General features: G+C 34.9%; 1 protein-coding gene across 4 annotated transcripts in view; it reads left to right on the top strand.

The window, feature by feature from the left end:
• MANEA (mannosidase endo-alpha) overlaps positions 1 to 19,778 on the top strand; it is a 71,527-nt gene that overhangs the window by 25,596 nt on the left and 26,153 nt on the right. For all 4 annotated transcript variants that reach the window (XM_057739860.1, XM_057739859.1, XM_057739862.1 and 1 more), the window contains one exon: positions 7,430 to 7,539. In XM_057739860.1, coding sequence (XP_057595843.1) covers positions 7,430 to 7,539 — 110 coding nt within the window. The remainder of the gene's footprint in view (positions 1 to 7,429; positions 7,540 to 19,778) is intronic.

The raw sequence follows: 19,778 nt of genomic DNA, 5'->3' as shown, positions 1-19,778 counted from the left end.
TTACTTCTTAAGTATTGTTTTTCTTTTTGATGCTATTGTGTTGGTATTGTTTTTGTAACTTTCTTTTTAGATTGTTTGTTGTTATTCTATACAAATGAAAACTAATTTCTGTGTGTTAACTTTGCATTCTGCAGTTTTGATTAAATCACTTATTCTAATATTTATTTTGTGTGTGTGGAATCTTTAGAGTTTTCTACATAGAAGATCATGTCATCTTCAAACAGAGATAATTTTACTTCTTTCTTTCCAATTTGGATGCCTTTTAATTCTTTTTCTTTCCTAATTGCTGTCTAGAACTTCTAGTACTGTGTTAAATGGAAGTGGTGAAATTAGACATCCTTGCCTTGTTCTTGACCTTAGAGGAAAAGCTTTTAGTCTTTCACCGTTGAGTATGCTGTTCACTGTGGCTGTTTTATATAAAGCTTTTGTTGTGTTGTGGTAGTTTTTTTTCTGTTCCTAGTTTTTGAGTGTTTTTATGAAAGAATGTTGCATTTTGTCAAATGCTTTTTCTGCATGGAGATGATCATTTATTTTTCCCTTCCTTCTGTTAATGTGGTATATTACATTGACTGATTTCCACATGTTGCATCATCCTCACATTTCAGAAATAAACCCTACCTAGTCATGGTGTGTAAACTTTTTAGTATGCTACTAAATTCAGTTTGCTAATATTTTGTTGAGTTTTGCATCAGTGTTCAAAAGGGATAGTAGTTTGTAGTTTTCTTGTGTCTTTGTCTGGCTTTGGTATTAAGGTAATGCTGACCTTATAGAATGAGTTAGGAAATGTTCCCTCCTCTTTGGTTTTTGCAACAGTTTGACAAAGATTTCTTCAGTTCTTGTTTAAATATTTGGTAGAATTCACCCACGAAGCCATCTGTTCTAGGGCTCTTTTTTGGTCAGGAGATGTTTGTTTATTGATTCAATATCCTTAACAGTGATAAGTCTATTCAAATTGTTTATTTTTTCATAATTCAGTCTGGATAGGTTTTGGGCTTCTAGGAATTTGTCCATTTCATCTAGGCTATCAAATTCGCTGGTGTACAGTTGTTCCTAGAACTCTTTAATAATCATTTTGCATCAGTAGGATCAGTAGTAATATCCTCACTTTCATCTTTGATTTTAGTAATTTTTGTCTTCCCTCTTTTCCTCTTAGTTCATTCAGCCAAAAGTTTGTTAATTTTGTCATCTCTTCCAAACACCAAATTTTGGTTTCATTGATTTTTTCTCTGTTGGTTTTCTGTTTTTTATTTCATTTATATCTGAGCTAATCTTTTTTTATCTCCTTCCTCTGCTAGCTTTAGAATTAGTTTTGTTCTTTTTCTAGTTCCTTAAGTTGTAAACTTACGTTGTTTATTTGAGACTTTTCTTGTTTTTTAAATGTAAGCATTTACAGCTGTTAATTTACCCTTTAGCATCTCTTTGGCCACATCCCATAAGTTTTGGTATGTCATGTTTTTGTTTTATTCATCTAAGTGTTTTCCAATTTCCCTTGTGATTTTTTTCTTTGATTCATTGTTATTTTAATCTTTAGTCTTTAATATAGGTACTTATATGGATTGATTTTTAAATGTTGAATCTCATTTTCTTTTTTCCTAGAATAAACCATTTGGTGATGATTTATTATCCTGTTTATATATTGCTAAATCCTATTTGCTTATCTTTTTAAAGGATTTTATGTCCTCTTTCATATGAGATTTTGGTCTGTGATTTTTCTTTTCTTGGTGTCTTTCTCTTTTGTTATTAGATTAGTTTATGACCTCATAAAATTAATGAAGAAGTCTTTTATTTTCTGGAAGACATTGAGTAGAGTTGGTTTTTTTTTTTTTATTATTCTTATTTGATAGTATTCACCTGTGAAACCCTCTTGGGCTGATGATTTATTTTTTTTAACTACAAAATAAATTTCATGAATATACATAGGACTGTTGATGTTATCAGTTTATTCTAGAATGAATTTGGGTACTTCTATCTTTTAAAGAACTGGTCCATTTCATCTAATGTGTTAGTTTTTGGACAAAGAACTGTGGGTATTATTTATTTCTTATGCTTTTAAAGTATATGCAGTCTATATAGATGTTGCCTCTTTCATTCTGTTTCTTTTCTCTTTTTTTTCTTGTCAGTATTTCTAGAGTTTGATTAGTAGTGTTGACTCTTGCAGTGAACCAACTTTTGGTTTCTTTGATTCTCTGGAAATGAATATGTTCTGCTGCTGTTGAATGGATTATCTTATAAATGTCAGTTCAAGCTCATGATAGTATCATTCAGAGCTTTTTCATCCTTGATGATTTTCTACTTGTTTTACCAATTACTGAGAAAGCAGTTTTGAAGTCTCCAAGTATAACTGTGGATTCATCTGTTTCTCCTTTCAGATTTGTCAGTTTTTGCTTCATATATTTTGAAGATCTTTTTTAAGTACATAAAACTTTTAGGACTATTATGGCTTTGGGGATAACTGAGTCTTTTGTTATGAAATAATCCCTCTTTATTGCTGGTAATATTCTTTGTTTTGATGTCTACTTTGTCTCACATTACTATAACAACTCCAATTCTCTTTGATTAATGTTTGCCTCGTATTTTCTTCATTCTTTTAACTTATCTTTGTCTTCATACTTAAAGTGGTTTTCTTGGACACTATGGTGTTAGGTCTTATTTTTTTAAAATCCAGTCTGAAAGTTCTGTCTTTAAGTCAGTATGATTAAACTGTTTGCACCTAATATGATTTATTTATACAGCTGGATTGATTGAAATCTATCTTTTCAGTCTCTTCCTAGTTCTTCCATTTATTGTTTCTTTTTCTCTCTTTTTCTATATTCCTTTGGATTAATTGAATACTTTTTATGATTACATTTAGTGTCTATTATTTGCTTAGTATTGAATTTTTTTCTTTTTTAGTTGATAATCTAAGGTTTACAAAATATATCTTTATGTAATGAGTCTACTTGCAAATAATACATGCTTCGTATGTAGTATAAGGACCTCACCACAATATATTTCCAATTTTTCCTTCCCATACTTTTTGCTATTGTTGTCATAATTCTTCTATTAGAAAAGACACTATACACTACTCCTATTATAGACTAGAGGTTGGCAAATATTTTCTGTGAAGGACCAAGGTAACAATAAATATTTTTGATTTTTATGTACTGCACTTCTGCAGCCACTCAATTCCGCAATTGTAGTGTAAAGGTAGCTGTAAGCAATGTGTAAACAAAGGTGTAGAAGACTTGTCTTGCGGAGGACAAGAATTGGTTCATGGGCCATATGTTGCTGACCACAGCTTTAAACATTTGGTCATCTTATAAAGCAATTAAAAAGAAAAGAAAGTATTCATTTTACCTTCATTTATTACATTTCCAATGTTCCCCCTTTTTAGAGTAAATCCAAGTGTGTGTTTGGTATCACATTCATGGCCTCAAAAATTTCCTTTACCATTTCTTGTAGTACTGATCTGCTTGCAATGAAGTTTTTTTTTTTTACATTTGTTTGTATCCTTTGTTGAAAGACACTTCATCTACTACAGAATTCTCAGTGGGCAAATTTGGGGGTATTTTGTTTGTTTTCTTTTGGAACTTTAAAAACATTACTCCATTATCTTCTGTCTTTCATGGTTTCTGATGAGAAGTATGCTGTAATTTTTAAACATCTCTTTATATGTGTCTTTTTTCTCTGACTTTCTATGCAATGTTTTTTTCTTGGTTTTTGATTTTTAGCAGTTTAAGTATGATATCTTTAGTTGTTGTTTTTGGTACTAGCTTTCTCCATGTTCTCTGAGCTTCTTGAATTTCTTGCTTTGTGTCTGTCATTAACTTTGCAAAATTCTTAGCTGTTATTTCTCTCTATATACCTTTTACTTCTGAGCTTTCAATTACATGTATGTTAGAACTTTGACCTTTATCCCAAGGTATTAGATGCACTGTTTATTGTTTTTTTGCCCCAATCATTTTTTTTCATTACATTTCTGGTCTGGTAATTTCTTGTGACTTGCTTAATTACCTCTTTCCTCAGCTCTGCTTTGTCTGTTCATAAGTCTGTTGAAGGCATTCTTCATCTCTTTTAATGTATTTTCATTTCCAGCATTTCTGTTTGATTCTTTAAGTTTTCATCTTTCTCCTAATATTTCCCACCTGACCTTACATGTTGACTATCTTTCCCATTAGCTCTTTTAACATTTAATCATAATAGTAATTTTAAATTCCTTGTTTAATGATTTCAGCATCTATTTCAGATCTAAGTCTGGCTCTGTTGATTGCTTTGACTGTGCATTATTTTTATTGCTTTTTTATATACCTTATAATTTTTTTTGAAAGTGTGTTATCCTGTGTAGCGATAATAGTGTTTATGTCTGGAAATGGGCTTGCCTTTCCTTCTATTAAATCTTTAGTTTGAAAGAATGTTTGAGATGTTTGAAAGAAGCACTAAGTTAAGTTCTCTATATATAAGAGAAGCTATCACAAGCTCTGAGGTAAACATAAACAAATATACTTACCATTTTACTGTCTTCCTGTTACTAAATGTTTTTTGTAATTACTTTTTGAGGGAGGTCTTACTCTGCATAATGCATTCTCTCACCTATACTTACTAAAACAGACTTTTAGGTTGTGAACTGAATGTATTGCCATTTTACAAATGTGAAAACTCAAGTAGACTAACTTACCTAAAGGTAAACATCTATCATATGGCAGAACTGGGACTGGATTCTCCAGGTCTATCTGATTTCCTACCTGTGTTCTTAACTGTTACCCTGTTTAGAAGCATTTAACTTAACAAGAATATTATTGTTGGATATCAGTTATATTGAAGGTTCTGTGATAAGTGCTGTGGAGGGAGGATGTGATAATGGGCTGATCTGCATTGAATATGCTAATGTTCTAAGAATCGACTTTAAATAAAGAGTATCCTTTTTCACTTAGCAATTGGAGTGGTAGAAATATACAGTAATAGATTTTATTTATAAATGATACTTGGTTGACATATTTTCAAGAAACCTTTTGGACTACTTGTGAAGAATTCATTACATTTTAGATGTACCAATTCTCCTCAGGAGTAGGACCATCTTTGGCTTGGTTGCCAGGGCATTACTTATTCCAAGCTCATGAGTGACACAGCCCAAAAGACACTGTACAAAGATAAATTGGATTGTGAAGCAAATATGGGGATATAATTCAGCATGTGGAAGTGATAAGTGATATAATAAGACAGCTGAAACACAATAATAGGATAAGGAAGAATAAGGAACATTCTCCCAAAGCCTTAGAGTATACCTTCAGCAGGGATAGGAAGGAAGAAAAATCACTGGACAAGAACAAGTTGGCAAGGTGTTCGGAGAATCAGAATACTAGTAATGCTATACGATAGAACTTTCTGTGATAATAAAAATATTCTATATCTGTGCTTGCCAATACGGAAGACAATGCTAGCCACTTTAAATTCACTTTAGAGTTAGAGGACTTCCCAAGCATTGTCCACCTGGGATTTAATCCACTGATTTTGAGGGCTGGTTTACTTCTGCCAATTAATGCTTAGGGTGGACTGACTTCCTTATTTTTCTGACTTCACATTTTCGCTTCATTTTAGACAGGCAATTCTTTACTCTCTTCAGCTCTTTGGCTTTTGTAAGTGTTTTTGTTTCCATATTTTATAATAATTTGTTTTTGTTGGGAATGTTGGTCCCAGTAACCTAATTTACTATTAGAAACAGGAATCTTGTTTTGTTTTTAATTTCATGGACGCATGCTGTGTTCATAGTTTTCCTGAGCTCTGTGGCATAATCTTTCTTTTGTATGTTTCTCCTTTATAATTTTTTTCTCATGTTCTTTTTCTCCTTTTTTTTTTTTTTGCATGATTTTTTTCATAGGTCCCATGTTGAGAAAATGTTTATTGTCACTTTTCATTGGAGGTGTTCTTATAAGCTGGGGAAGTAGGCAGTTTGCATGTTTCATCAGTTGTCTCCAGACACTTTTCTCATCAACATTTTTTTTTCCTATACGACTGCTTTCTTGGCTAGCTGAAAGCTCCCCTGAAACCCTATATATTATAGATTCCTTTTCCTACCTCTTTGTGTTCTTGTTGCTATTTTTATTTCCAGATTGTATAGGGGACAGGTATCCTTTTTTCCATTAACTTAACCTAGAAGTTCTGTTTTGTTTCTCTAGATGAGACTCCTCTGTTTGTACATGACATAATTAACACAAAGTTTATTTCTTACAGTTTAGTTCTCTGCCAGTTTCTAACCTTGCCTTTTCTGTATTTCCACATGCTTGCCTTTTGATAATATTGCATTTTCTCCATGTCTTAAAGAGTCTATTAAATGATTTAGAAATTAGTACCATACTTTTAGTGGCCTCTTGCTTCTTTATGTATGTAATGAGGCTTTGAATTAGTTGATTTCAGAGATTTCCCTTTCCAGTTAGTAATTTCTTTGCAGGCTTACTGTTTCTAAAACTTTCTTTTTGCAGTTTATCAGTTCGAAAGTAGATACTACAGGGATAAACTGTAATTTTAAAAATTTCTTGAATCTTCTGTTAAGTGATATTGATCCACACAAAAATCTGCACATAAATGTTTATAGCAGCTTTATTTATAATTGCCAAAAATTGTAAGAAACCCAAGGTCTCTTCAATAGATAAGTGGACAAACTGTGGCACACTGATACAGTGGAACATTATTCAGCAAAAAAAAAAAAAAAAAGCTGTCAAGTCATAAAAAGACATGAGTGAAACTTAAATGCATATTCAGAGTATTAAGAAGCCAGTCTGAAAATGTTACTTTATGATTCCACCTACATAACATTCTGGAAAAGGCAAAATATATAGAGATAGTAAAAAGATGAGTCATTTTCTAGGGGATTGAGGAGGGGGGATTAATAAGTGGAGTACAAAGGGTTTTGAGGGCTGTAAAACTGTTCTGTGTGATACTATAATAGCAGGTTCATGATATTATGCGTTTGTCAAAAGCGTAGAACTGTACAATACAAAGAGGGAACCCTAATGTAAACTGCGAACTTTAGTTAATAATGATATATCTACATTGGCTCATTAGTTGTAACAAGTTTACCACACTAATGTGAGATGTTAATTTTAATGGAAACTATGTGGCAGAGGAGGATGGTGAGTAGGACAGGAGAATATAGAAACTCTACTTTCTGTACAATTTTTCTGTAAGTCTAAAACTTATTCTAGAAAGTAAAATCTATTAATTAATTAAAAGATACTGATGCCTGATAAAAAGTTTAAAGTATTGGGCATACAAAGTAATCAAATAACCATAAGTGGTATCTAAGTAAAGTAACAAAAATGACATTTTTTGAGAATATGTTTCTTTATATTGTTAACAGTTTGGTCCTTATTCTGCCCTTTTTTTTTAAAAAAAAAATAATACCTGTAGTCATTTTTGTTCCTGTGTTTATTTATTTTTGTGTTATTTCTATTAGGTGTACTAGCCCTATCTTGGTACCCACCTGACTCAAATGATGAGAATGGAGAACCTACTGATAACTTGGTACCAACTATCTTGGATAAAGCTCATAAATATAATCTGAAGGTATTTTATTTTATTTATTCTACTGAGATGTAATTGACATAACATTAGATTAGTTTAAGGTGTTCAACATAATGATTTGATATATGTATATATTGTGAAATGATTATCACAGTCTAGTTAATTTCCATCAGCACACGTAGTTACAACTTTTTTTCCTATGATGAGAATTTTTAAGTTCTATTCTTTTAGCAACTTTTAAATGTACAGTACAGTATCATTAACTGTAGTTACCAAGCTGTACTTTTCATCCTGGAGGTGTACTTATTTTATAACTGGAAGTTTGTGCCTTTTAACTGTCTTCACCCACTTCACCCACGCTCTGTCTCAGGCAACTACAAATCTGTTCTCTGTACCTATGAATTGGTTGTTTTGTTTTATTTTTTTGTGGGATTTTTTTTTTTTTTTGGTTGTTGCTTTGTTTTGTTTTTGATTCCATATGTAAGTGAGATCATATGGTATTTGTCTTTCTCTGACAGATTTATTTCACTTAGCATAATGCCCTGAAGGTCTATTCATATTGTCACACGAGTAGAAACATTTCCTGTTTTTTTGATTGAATAATATTCTTGTGTGTGTGTATCCACACACACCATTTTCTTTATTCATCGTTATGGATACTTATGTTGTTTTCATTTCCTGAGTATCATAAATAACGATGCAGTGAACACCAGGTATCTTTTCAAGTTAGTGTTTTTGCTTCCTTTGGATAAGTACCCAGAAGGGGAATTGCAGGATAATATAATTCTATTTTAAATTATTTTAAGAAACTCCATACTATTTTCATAGTGGCTGCATCAATTTATATTCCCACCAAAAGGACACAAGGGTTTCCTTTTGTCCACATGTTCACTAGCACTTCTAATTTCTTGTCTTTTTGATAATAGCCATTCAAACAGGTATGAGGTAATATCTCATTGTGATTTTGATTGGCATTTCCCTGATGATTAGTGATGTTGAACACCTTTTCAAGTACCTGTTGGCCATCTGTATGTGTTCCTAGGAAAAATGTCTATTCAGAACCCTATGCCTGTTTTTCAATCAGATTGTTTTTTAGCTAATGTGTTGTAGGAGTCCTTTCTAAATTTTGGATATTAACCCCTTTTCAGATAACGTGATTTGCAGATATTTTCTCCCACTTAATATGTTGTCTTTTCATTTGTTAGTGGTTTCCTTTGCTGTACAGAAGCTTTTTAGTTTGATATAGTGCCACTTGTTTACTTTTGCTCTTGTTGTTTTGGTTTTGGTGTGAAATCCAAGACATTGCCAACACTAATTTGAAGGAGCTTATCACCTTTACTTTCTTCTAAGAGTTTTATGGTTTCAGGTCTTAAGACTTTAATCCATTTTTAGGTAATTTTTATGATGGTGTAAGACGCAGTTTCATTCTTTTGCATGTGGCTGCTCAGTTTTTCCAACACCATTTATTGAAGAGACTGTCTTTTCTCCATTGTATGTTCTCAGCTCCTTTCTTGTAGATTAATTGACCATTAGGTGCCTGGGTTTATTTCTGGGCTGTCTATTCTGTTCCATTGATCTATGTATCTGTTTTTATGACAGTGCCAAACTGTTCTGATTACTGTAGCTTTGTCATTTAGTTTGAAATCAGGGTGTGTGATGCCTCCAACATTGTTTTTTTTTCCTTAAGATTGCTCTGGCTTTAGGATCTTTTGTGGTTCCATACAAATTTTAGGATTGTTTGTTCTGTTTCTGTGAAAAATGCCTTTGGGAATTGCATTGAATCTGTGGATTGCTTTTAGTATTATGGACATTTTAATAACGTTAATTCTTCCAATCCATGACTGTGGGATATCTTAATATTTATTTCTGTTTCTTTAATGTCTTTTATTCACATCTTACGGTTTTCAGTGTACAGATCTTTCATGTCCTTGGTTAAGTGTATTTCTAGGTATCTTACTCTTTTTGATGCCGTTGTACAAGAAATGGGATTGTTTCTCTAATTTATCTTTCTGAGTTCATTATTAGTGAATAGAAATGCAAGTGATTTTTGTATGTTGATTTTGTAGCCTGCAAGCTTACTGAGTTTAATGGTTTTTTGATGGTCTTCAGAGTTTTTGTAATTTACATAATGTCATCTGCAAATAGAGAGTTTTACTTCTTTCCTGAATTGGATACCTTTCATTTGGTGGTGTTGTTGCATTATTGCTCTGGCTAGGAGTTTCAGTACTATATTGAATAAAAGTGGTGAGAGTGGATATCCTTGAGTCATTGCTGATCATGGAAGAAAAACATTTGATTTTCTCTCTTGAGTATGATTTTGGCTGGAGGCTTGTGATATATGGCCATTATTTTGTTGAAGTACTTTTTCTCCGTACTCACTTTGTTGAGAGTTTGTATCATGAATGGGTGTTGAATTTTGTTGAATGCTTTTTTTCTGCTTTTTCGATGATCACATGACTTATGTCCTCGATTTGGTAAATATTGTATATCGCATTGATTGATTTGAGGGTGTTAAACCATCCTTGCACCCCTGGAATAAATTCCACTTGATCACGGTTGTATGATCCTTTTGTTGTATTGTTGAATTTAGCTTGTTAATATTTTGTTGCATGTTTTTATATTTCTGTTCATCAGGGATATTGGCCTGTAATTTTCTTTTATTGTGGTGTCCTGACTGGTTTTGGTATCAGGGTAATGCTTGTCCCATAAAATGAGTTTGGACGTCCTCCCTTCTCTTCTAATTTTTGGAAAGATTTGAGAGGATTGATAATACTTCTTTGAATATTTGGTAGAATTCACCAGTGAAGCTTCTGATTCTGGATTTTGTTTGTTGGAAGTTTTTGATTACTGATTATCTTCTTTCTAGTAATCAGTCTGTTCAGGTTTTTTTTCCTCATGATTCAGTCTTGGAAGGTTGTATGTTTCTAGGAATATATCCATTTGTGATGTCACTGGAGTATTAAAGTCCCCTATTATTATTGTATGGCTGTTTTACCCTTTAGGTCTGTTAATACTTGCTTTTATATTTAGATGCGCCTATGTTGGGTACATAAATATTTATAAATGTTATATCCTCTTATTGTATTCATCCCTTTATCATTATGTAACGACCTACTTTGTCCTTTGTCTCTTATTACAATCTTTGTCTTATGTTCTGCTTTGTCTTATGTGTTTTCACCCCAGCTTTCTTTTCTTTTTTTTTTTTTAATTTATAATTTTTTTGGGGGGGTACACCAAGTTCAATCATCTGTTTTTTGTTTTTTTTTTATTATTTTAATTTTTTAAATTATTTTTGGGGGGGGTACACCAAGTTCAATCATCTGTTTATATACACATATCCCCGTATTCCCTCCCTCCCTTGACTCCCCCCCCACCCTCCCCATCCCAGTCCTCTAAGGCATCTTCCATCCTCGAGTTGGACTTCCTTTGTTATACAACAACGTCCCACTGGCTATCCCTTTTACAGTTGGTACTATATATACGTTTGTGATACTCTCTCGCTTCGTCTCAGCTTCCCCTTCACCCCCCGCCCCCTCCCAAACCTCGAGTTCTCCAGTCCATTCTCTGCATCTGCGTCCTTGTTCTTGTCACTGAGTTCATCAGTACCATTTTTAGATTCCGTATATGTGAGTTAGCATACAATATTTGTCTTTCTCTTTCTGACTTACTTCACTCTGTATGACAGACTGTAGTTCTATCCACCTCATTACATATAGCTCCATCTCATCCCTTTTTATAGCTGAGTAATATTCCATTGTATATATATGCCACATCTTCTTTATCCATTCATTTGTTGATGGGCATTTAGGTTGCTTCCATGTCCTGGCTATTGTAAATAGTGCTGCAATAAATATGATGGTACAAGTTTCTTTTGGGATTATGGTTTTCTTTGGGTATATGCCCAGTAGTGGGATTACTGGATCATATGGTAGTTCTATTTGTAGTTTTTTAAGGAACCTCCAAATTGTTTTCCATAGTGGCTGTACCAACTTACAGTCCCACCAGCAGTGCAGGAGAGTTCGCTTTTCTCCACACCCTCTCCAACATTTGTTGTTTCCAGATTTTGTGATGATGGCCATTCTGATTGGTGTGAGGTGATACCTCATTGTGGCTTTGACTTGCATTTCTCTGATGATGAGTGATGTTGAGCATCTTTTCATGTGTTTGTTGGCCATCTGTATGTCTTCTTTGGAGAAATGTCTATTTAGGTCTTCTGCCCATTTGTGGATTGGGTTATTTGCTTTTTTGGTATTAAGCTGCATGAGCTGCTTGTATATTTTGGAGGTTAATCCTTTGTCCGTTGTTTCATAGGCAATTATTTTTTCCCATTCTGAGGGTTGCCTTTTAGTCTTGTTTATGGTTTCTTTTGCTGTGCAAAAGCTTTTAAGTTTCATGAGGTCCCATTTGTTTATTCTTGATTCTATTTCCATGATTCTAGGAGGTGGAACAAAAAGGATCTTGCTTTGATGGATGTCATAGAGTGTTCTGCCTATGTTTTCCTCTAGGAGTTTGATAGTGTCTGGCCTTACATGTAGGTCTTTAATCCATTTGGAGTTTATTTTTGTGTATGGTGTTAGGAAGTGTTCTAATTTCATTCCTTTACATGTTGCTGTCCAATTTTCCCAGCACCACTTATTGAAGAGGCTGTCTTTTTTCCATTGTATATTCGTGCCTCCTTTGTCAAAGATAAGGTGCCCACATGTGTTTGGGCTTACTTCTGAGTTCTCTATTCTATTCCATTGATCTTCCTTTCTGTTTTTGTGCCAGTACCATACTGTCTTGATCACTATGGCCTTGTAGTATAGTTTGAAGTCAGGAAGCCTGATTCCACCAACTCCATTTTTCCTTCTCAAGATTGCTTTGGCTATTCAGGGTCTTTGGCGTTTCCATACAAATTGTAAGATTTCTTGCTCTAGTTCTGTGAAAAATGCCATTGGCAATTTGATTGGGATTGCATTGAATCTGTAAATTGCTTTGGGTAGTACAGACATTTTCACGATGTTGATTCTTCCAATCCAGGAACATGGTATGTCCCTCCATCTGTTTGTGTCGTCTTTGATTTCTTTCATCAATGTCTTAAAGTTTTCTGCATACAGATCTTTTGCCTCCTTAGGCAGCTTTATTCCTAGGTATTTTATTCTTTTGGTTGCAATGGTGAATGGGAGAGTTTCCTTAATTTCTCTTTCTGCTCTTCCGTTGTTAGTGTATAGGAATGCAAGAGATTTCTGCGCATTAATTTTGTATCCTGCTACTTTACTAAACTCATCAATTAGTGCGAGCAGTTTTCTGGTAGAGTCTTTAGGGTTTTCTATGTATAATATCATGTCATCTGCAAAGAGTGACAATTTTACTTCTTCTTTTCCAATTTGGATTCCTTTGATTTCTTTTTCTTCTCTGATTGCTGTGGCTAAAACTTCCAAAACTATGTTGAATAATAGTGGTGAGAGTGGACACCCTTGTCTTGTTCCTGTTCTTAGAGGGAATTCTTTCAGTTTTTCCCCATTGAGAATGATGTTGTCTTTTGGTTTTTCATATATGGCTTTGATTATGTTGAGGTAATTTCCTTCTATGCCCATTTTCTGGAGAGCTTTTATCATAAATGGATGTTGAACTTTGTCAAAAGCTTTTTCTGCATCTATTGAGATGATCATATGGTTTTTATCCTTCAATTTGTTGATATGATGTATCACATTGATTGATTTGCATATATTGAAGAATCCTTGCATCCCAGGGATAAACCCCACTTGATCATGGTGTATGATTTTTTTAATGTGCTGTTGGATTCTGTTAGCTAGTATTTTGTTGAGGATTTTTGCATCTATATTCATCAGTGATATTGGTCTATAATTTTCTTTTTTTGTGACATCTTTGCCTGGTTTTGGTATCAGGGTGATGGTGGCCTCGTAGAATGAGTTTGGGAGTGTTCCGCTTTCTGCAGTATTTTGGAAGAGTTTGAGAAGGATAGGTGTTAGCTCCTCCTGAAATGTTTGATAGAATTCGCCCGTGAATCCATCTGGTCCTGGGCTTTTGTGTGTTGGGAGATTTTTAATCACTGCCTCAATTTCCATACTTGTGATTGGTCTGTTCCTAGTTTCTATTTCTTCCTGGTTCAGTCTTGGAAGATTGTATTTTTCTAAGAATGCATCCATTTCTTCCAGGTTATCCAATTGATTGGCATATAGTTGCTTGTAGTAGTCTCTCATGATGTTTTGTATTTCTGAGGTGTCCGTTGTTACTTCTCTTTTTTCATTGCTAATTCTCTTGATTTGCATCTTCTCCCTTTTTTTCTTGATGAGTCTGGCTAATGGTTTATCAATTTTGTTAATCTTCTCAAAGAACCAGCTTTTAGTTTTATTAATTTTTGCTATGGCTTCCTTCCTTTCTTTTTCATTTATTTCTGCTCTGATCTTTATGATTTCTTTCCTTCTGCTCCCTTTGGGGTTTCTTTGTTCTTCTTTTTCTAATTGTTTGAGGTGTAAGGTTAGGTTGTTTATTCGATAATTTTCTTGTTTCTTAAGGTAGGACTGTATTGCTATAAACTTCCCTCTTAGAACTGCTTTTGCTGTGTCCCATAGGTTTTGGGTTGTTGTGTTTTCATTGTTGTTTGTTTCTAGATATTTTTTGATTTCCTCTTTGATTTCTTTAGTGATTTCTTGGTTGTTTAATAGTGAATTGTTTAGTCTCCAGGTGTTTGTATTTTTTGCAGTTTTTTTCCTGTAATTGATATCTAGTCACATGGCATTGTGGTCTGAGAAGATGCTTGATATGATTTCAGTTTTCTTGAATTTTCCAAGGTTTGATTTGTGACCCAAGATGTGATCTATCCTGGAAAATGTTCCGTGTGCACTTGAGAAGAAGGTGTATTCTGTCATTTTTGGATGGAATGTCCTATAAATATCAGTTAAGTCGAGATGGTCTAATGTGTCATTTAAAGCTTGTGTGTCTTTATTGATTTTCTGTTTGAATGATCTGTCCATTGATGTAAGTGGGGTGTTCAAGTCTCCCACTATTATTGTGTTCCTGTCGATGTCCCCTTTTATAGCTGTTAGCATTTGCCTTATGTATTGAGGTGCTCCTATATTGGGGGCATAGATATTTACCATTGTGATATGTTCTTCTTGAATGGATCCCTTGATCATTATGTAGTGTCCTTCCTTGTCTCTTGTAATAGTCTTTACTTTCAAGTCTAATTTGTCTGATATGAGTATTGCTACTCCAGCTTTCTTTTGACCTCCATTTGCATGGAATATCTTTTTCCATCCCTTTACTTTCAGTCTATATGTATCCCTAGGTCTGAAGTGGGTTTCTTGTAGGCAGCATATAGAAGGGTCTTGTTTTTGTATCCATTCAGCCAGTCTGTGTCTTTTGGTTGGAGCATTTAATCCATTTACCTTTAAAGTGATTATTAACATGTGTGTTCCAATTACCATTTTCTTGATTGTTTTGGGTTTGTGTTTGTAGGTCTTTTCCTTTTCTTGTGTTTCCTACTTAGAGAAGTTCCTTTAGCACTTGTTGTAAGGCTGGTTTGGTGGTGCTGAATTCTCTTAACTTTTGCTTGTCTGTAAAAGTTTTGATTTCTCCCTTAAATCTGAATGAGATTCTTGCTGGGGAGAGTATTCTTGGCTGTAGGTTTCTCTCTTTCAGGACTTTCAGTATATCCTGCCATTCCCTTCTGGCCTGCAGAGTATCTGTAGAGAGGTCAGCTGTTATCCTGATGGGTTTTCCCTTATATGTTATTTGTTGCTCTTCTCTTGCTGCTTTTCATATTTTTTCTTTGTGTTTAATTGTCATTAGTTTGATTAATATGTGCCTTGGTGTATTTCTCCTTGGGTTTATTCTGTATGGGACTCTCTGTGCTTCTTGGACTTGGTTAATTGTTTCCTTTCCCATGTTGGGGAAGTTTTCCACTAGAACCTCTTCAAATATTTTCTCAGACCCTTTCTTATTTTCTTCTTCTTCTGGGATGCCTATAATTTGAATGTTGGTATGCTTAATGTTATCACTAAGGTCTCTGAGACTGTCTTCTATTCTTTTTATTTTTTTCTTTTTCCTGCTCTGTGGCGTTTATTTCCCCCATTCTATCTTCCAACTCACTTATTCGTTCTTCTGCCTCAGTCATTCTGCTGGTTATAGCATCTAGAGTATTTTTAATTTCAGTTATTTTGTTATCCATGGCTGTTTGTTTTTCTGAGTTCTTATGAACTGTTTCTTGTATTTTCTCTATTTTGTTATCGAGATTTTGTATCATTTTTACTATCATGACTCTAAATTCTTTTTCAGGCATTTTTCCTATTTCCTCCTCATTTATTTGGTCTTGTGGTTTTTTTTCGTGCTCCTTTGCCTGCATGGTGTTTCTTTGTTTTCTCATGGTTGTCCAGACTTTTGGGATTGCTTGTCCTGGCGATAGAGGTGTTTATAGAAGACTGTCCAAGCCTCAGACTAATGTCCAAGTATTGGATTAAACAAATATTAAGTCTAGGAAACACATACATGTATAAGACACACAATTACTGAATCCATTAGGACATAAGGCTCTGGAAAGACCTGACAGAAGAACCCCAGTGTGCTATCAGATATTCAAAGAGAAACCCAACAGAAATTGACAACCAAAAGAGAACAAATCAGAGACAAAAGCAAAAACAAGCAAACAAACAAATAACACCTTACACATACAAACACTAATCCAGGGAGATTTTGTAAGCTAGGATCAAATATAGAAAAGAGCTAGAGTACCACCAGACAGAATGGAGATTCTCAGAATGAAATTAGACAGTTGTTCTAAGAACTAAGATGAAGACAAAAACCTAACATGAAATACCAAGGCAGTGCGTCATCTGGAGAATAGAGCAAGGAGTCTGAGCAGATTGATAGTGTTGCTTATAAGTATGTTAAGATAAAATAAACCAAAAATGACTGGAAGAAAGGGGAACAGAAGAGCGTAGTGTGATTGGAAATATGCAAATAAGAAGAAAGGAATAGAAATGTGTAAAAGATAGGGATGAAAGGAAAGTATGAGAGATATATTGTTTGTGCTACCAAAAACTTAGCTAGATATTGAAGTATATAAAAAGGCAAAAAAATAAAAATAAAATAAAAAATATCATTAAAAAAATTATGTTATAAAACTTGTAGATCCCTAAGGACTAAGATTGTAATTAATAAAGAAAAAAAGAAAAAAAAAAAAGAGAAAAAAAAAATCCAGAACTGATCCCAGAATGGACCAGTTCAATAGGATTGATACTAATATTTCTGTTTCCTTAGAGTCTCAGCTGTAAGTGTCCTTCTACTCGCCTTGGGTTTTTTTGCGTTATTTTGTGACCAGCAGAGGTTCCTTTATTGTTAGTCTGTAAGCCTCGGTGTGTGGGGAGGGAGAGGGTACAATAGTGGCTCCTTCCCCTGGGAGTGAGTGAGTAGTGGCGCTCTGTTGTTTCAGTCGGGCTTGGAGGTGCCTGTTGCAGAGGGACGCAGGTGGCTCAGGTGTAAACAGAAAGTCTTAGAGTTGGGCCTCTCTCGTTTTTTTTTTTTTTTCTCGGCAGCCTCCCTGCTGCTGGCATTCCAAGGGTTTTTAATCTAGCCCCACCCAAGTGCCTGAGGGTCCTTGTTATCCCTGAGTGCCTTAGGTGGCCCAGGGGCGTCTCTCCACTGCCTGTTGCAGAGGCGCCTAAAGAGAGAGAGAGGCTATGCGCATGGTTCCTCCCCTTCGCCCGTGAGCCTGCAGCATCCAGCCACCATCATGGCCGGGCAGCTCCCAGGGACGGGCACTCCTCTCCGCGGACCTCTTCCCTCCTGTCCTCTCAGTCCGTCACCCCACTGGCAACAATGTTTCTCACCCTGAACCAGCTCTCTGGTTCCCACGCTCCCTGCTTCCGGACCCTCTGTTCAGCTGTGGATCAACGTCCGGGTCCAGGAACGCTGAGCTGCGGTGCTGACCCTCTGTATGTTTCTCACTCCCTCCCGTCTGCCACAGCTCCGCTGCTTCACCCTCTTTGAGCCGTCATAGATGCCTCCCTACCAGTTATGTCGGCATCCTTGTGGTCCTTTCTGGTGTCCGAGGCCGTCTGCTGGTGTTCAGTTGGTTCTCTGTGGGAATTATTGCATCCTTCGGTGCATTCCCAATGCATCTGTGGAGAGGGATGCATTCCACATCCCTCTACTTCGCCGCCATCTTTTTCTCTCTGTCAACAGGTATTGATTCTACACTCTTCTCTGTGTCAGTTTCAGGTTCCCTTATCCTTCTAGTCCAATCTCTGGCCACTAACTTCAGAGGACTTGAAGCATCAATTAATCTTTCTGAGCTGGTCCATACAATTCCCCATCCATATAGACAGGTTCCTTAGTGTTCTGCTGGTCCATAGTCTTTGTTATCAACCACCAGGTGTTCAGTGTTGTTGAGGATATTATGCACTGCAGCTGCATCTGTCAGATTCCATCTTGTTCCAGATGACTAGGGAGAGAGTTTTCAGACCTCACTGGCCAAATGAAATCTCCCAGCTTTCTTTTCATTTCCAGAAGCATGGGATATATTTTTTCCATCCCTTCATTTTCAGGCTGTGTTTGTACATCCAAGTGAGACTCTTGAGGGTAGGATATAAATGAATTTTTAAAAATCCGTTTAGCAATTCTCTGGATTTTTGCTTGTTTTGTTTTTTCAGAATTTTGTCCATGTATGCATAATTATTGATAGGTATGGAGTTATTGCCATTTTGTTAATTGTTTTATAGCTGTTTTATAATTTCTTTTTTCCTTTCTACTTCTCTTGCTCTCTTACTTTGTGATTTTCTGTAGTGGCAGTCTTAGATTCCATTCTGTTTATCTTTTGTGTACCTACTTCAGGTTTTTGCTCTGTAGTTACCATAATGCTTACATGAAACAATTTATATTTATAATAGTCTATTTTAAGTTGATAAATTAAATTTGGTAACAGTCTAAAGTGCTACATTTTTTCTTACCCCCATTTTCTGTCTTTGAAGTTACCATTTACATCATCTTATCTTGCATATTCACTAACAAATTATTATAGTTATAGTTATTTTTACTGTTTGTCTTTTAACCTTCATACTAGCACTTCATATAAGTGATTAATCTATCACGTTTACAACATTAAGTTTTTCTAAGTTTTGCTATATGTTAATTTTTACCAGTGAAATTTATATGTTTATATATTTTGCTGTTACTGACTAGCACCCTTTTGTTTCAGCTTAGAAAGTCCCTTTAACATTTCTTGTAGGACTGGGCTATTGGTCATTACTCTGTGTTTTATTTTTCTGGAAAACTCTGTATCTCCTTAATTCTGAAGGATAACTTTGCCATGTAGAGTTACTTGGTTGGCTGTTTAATTTTTTCAGAGCTTTAAGTGTATCATGTCACTCCTTTCTACAATTTTTTCTGCTGGAAAATATGCCAGTAGTCTTATGGTGGTTCCCTTGAATATAAGAAGTTGTTTTTCTCTTGCTTCTTCAAACAGTCTGTCCTTGCCTTTAACTTCTGATGATTCATTTATATTACGTATTGGTATGGGTCTCTTTGGGTTCATCTTACTTGGAACTTTCTGGGCTTCCTGGATCTGGATGCCTGTGTCCTTCCCCTGATTAGGCAAGTGTTTGGCCATTATTTCTTCATAAATTTTCTCCCCTTTTTCTCTCCTCATTCTGGGATTGTAATGTGAATAATGGTTCTCTTGATGTTTTCCCATAAATTCCTTAAACTATCTTTGCTTTTTTTTTATTCCTTTTTTCTTTTTGCTGCTTTAGTTGCAGTTAAACTGCCTTGTCTGTGAGTTCACTGATCTTTTCTTTTGCTTCTAGTCTGCTTTTGAACCCTCATATTTGTCAGTACAGTTGTTGTATTCTTCAACTACATCATTTCTTTAGGGTACTTTCCTGTACTTTCTTTTTGTTGAAATTCTCACTTTCTTCATGTTTTGTTTTCCTGACTTTGGTGAGCATCTTTATTAGTTATTTTGAACTTTTTGTCCTGTAAGTCATTTATATCTTTTTCATTAAGTATTTTCCTGAAGTTTTTATCTTGTCCTTTTATTTGGAACATATTCCTTTGTTTCTTCAGTTTCCCTGACATTCTGTGTTGGTTTCTATGTATTAGATGAAATAACCTCTTCTCCCAGTCTTGAAGGTGTTGCCTCATGTAGGAGATGAACCTTAATGTTTAACCCAGTCCTATTTCGTGGTTGTCTCTCATACCCTTGTGATTGTCCAAACAGCCTACATAGTTCTTAGTGGCTCCCAGCAGTTGAGGGTTTGCTAAGACCTGCCAGTGTCCTAAAA

This window comes from Hippopotamus amphibius, chromosome 6 (assembly GCF_030028045.1).
Source record: "Hippopotamus amphibius kiboko isolate mHipAmp2 chromosome 6, mHipAmp2.hap2, whole genome shotgun sequence".
Taxonomy (NCBI): Eukaryota; Metazoa; Chordata; class Mammalia; order Artiodactyla; family Hippopotamidae; genus Hippopotamus; species Hippopotamus amphibius.
This window is presented reverse-complemented; position numbering and strand designations above follow the sequence as displayed.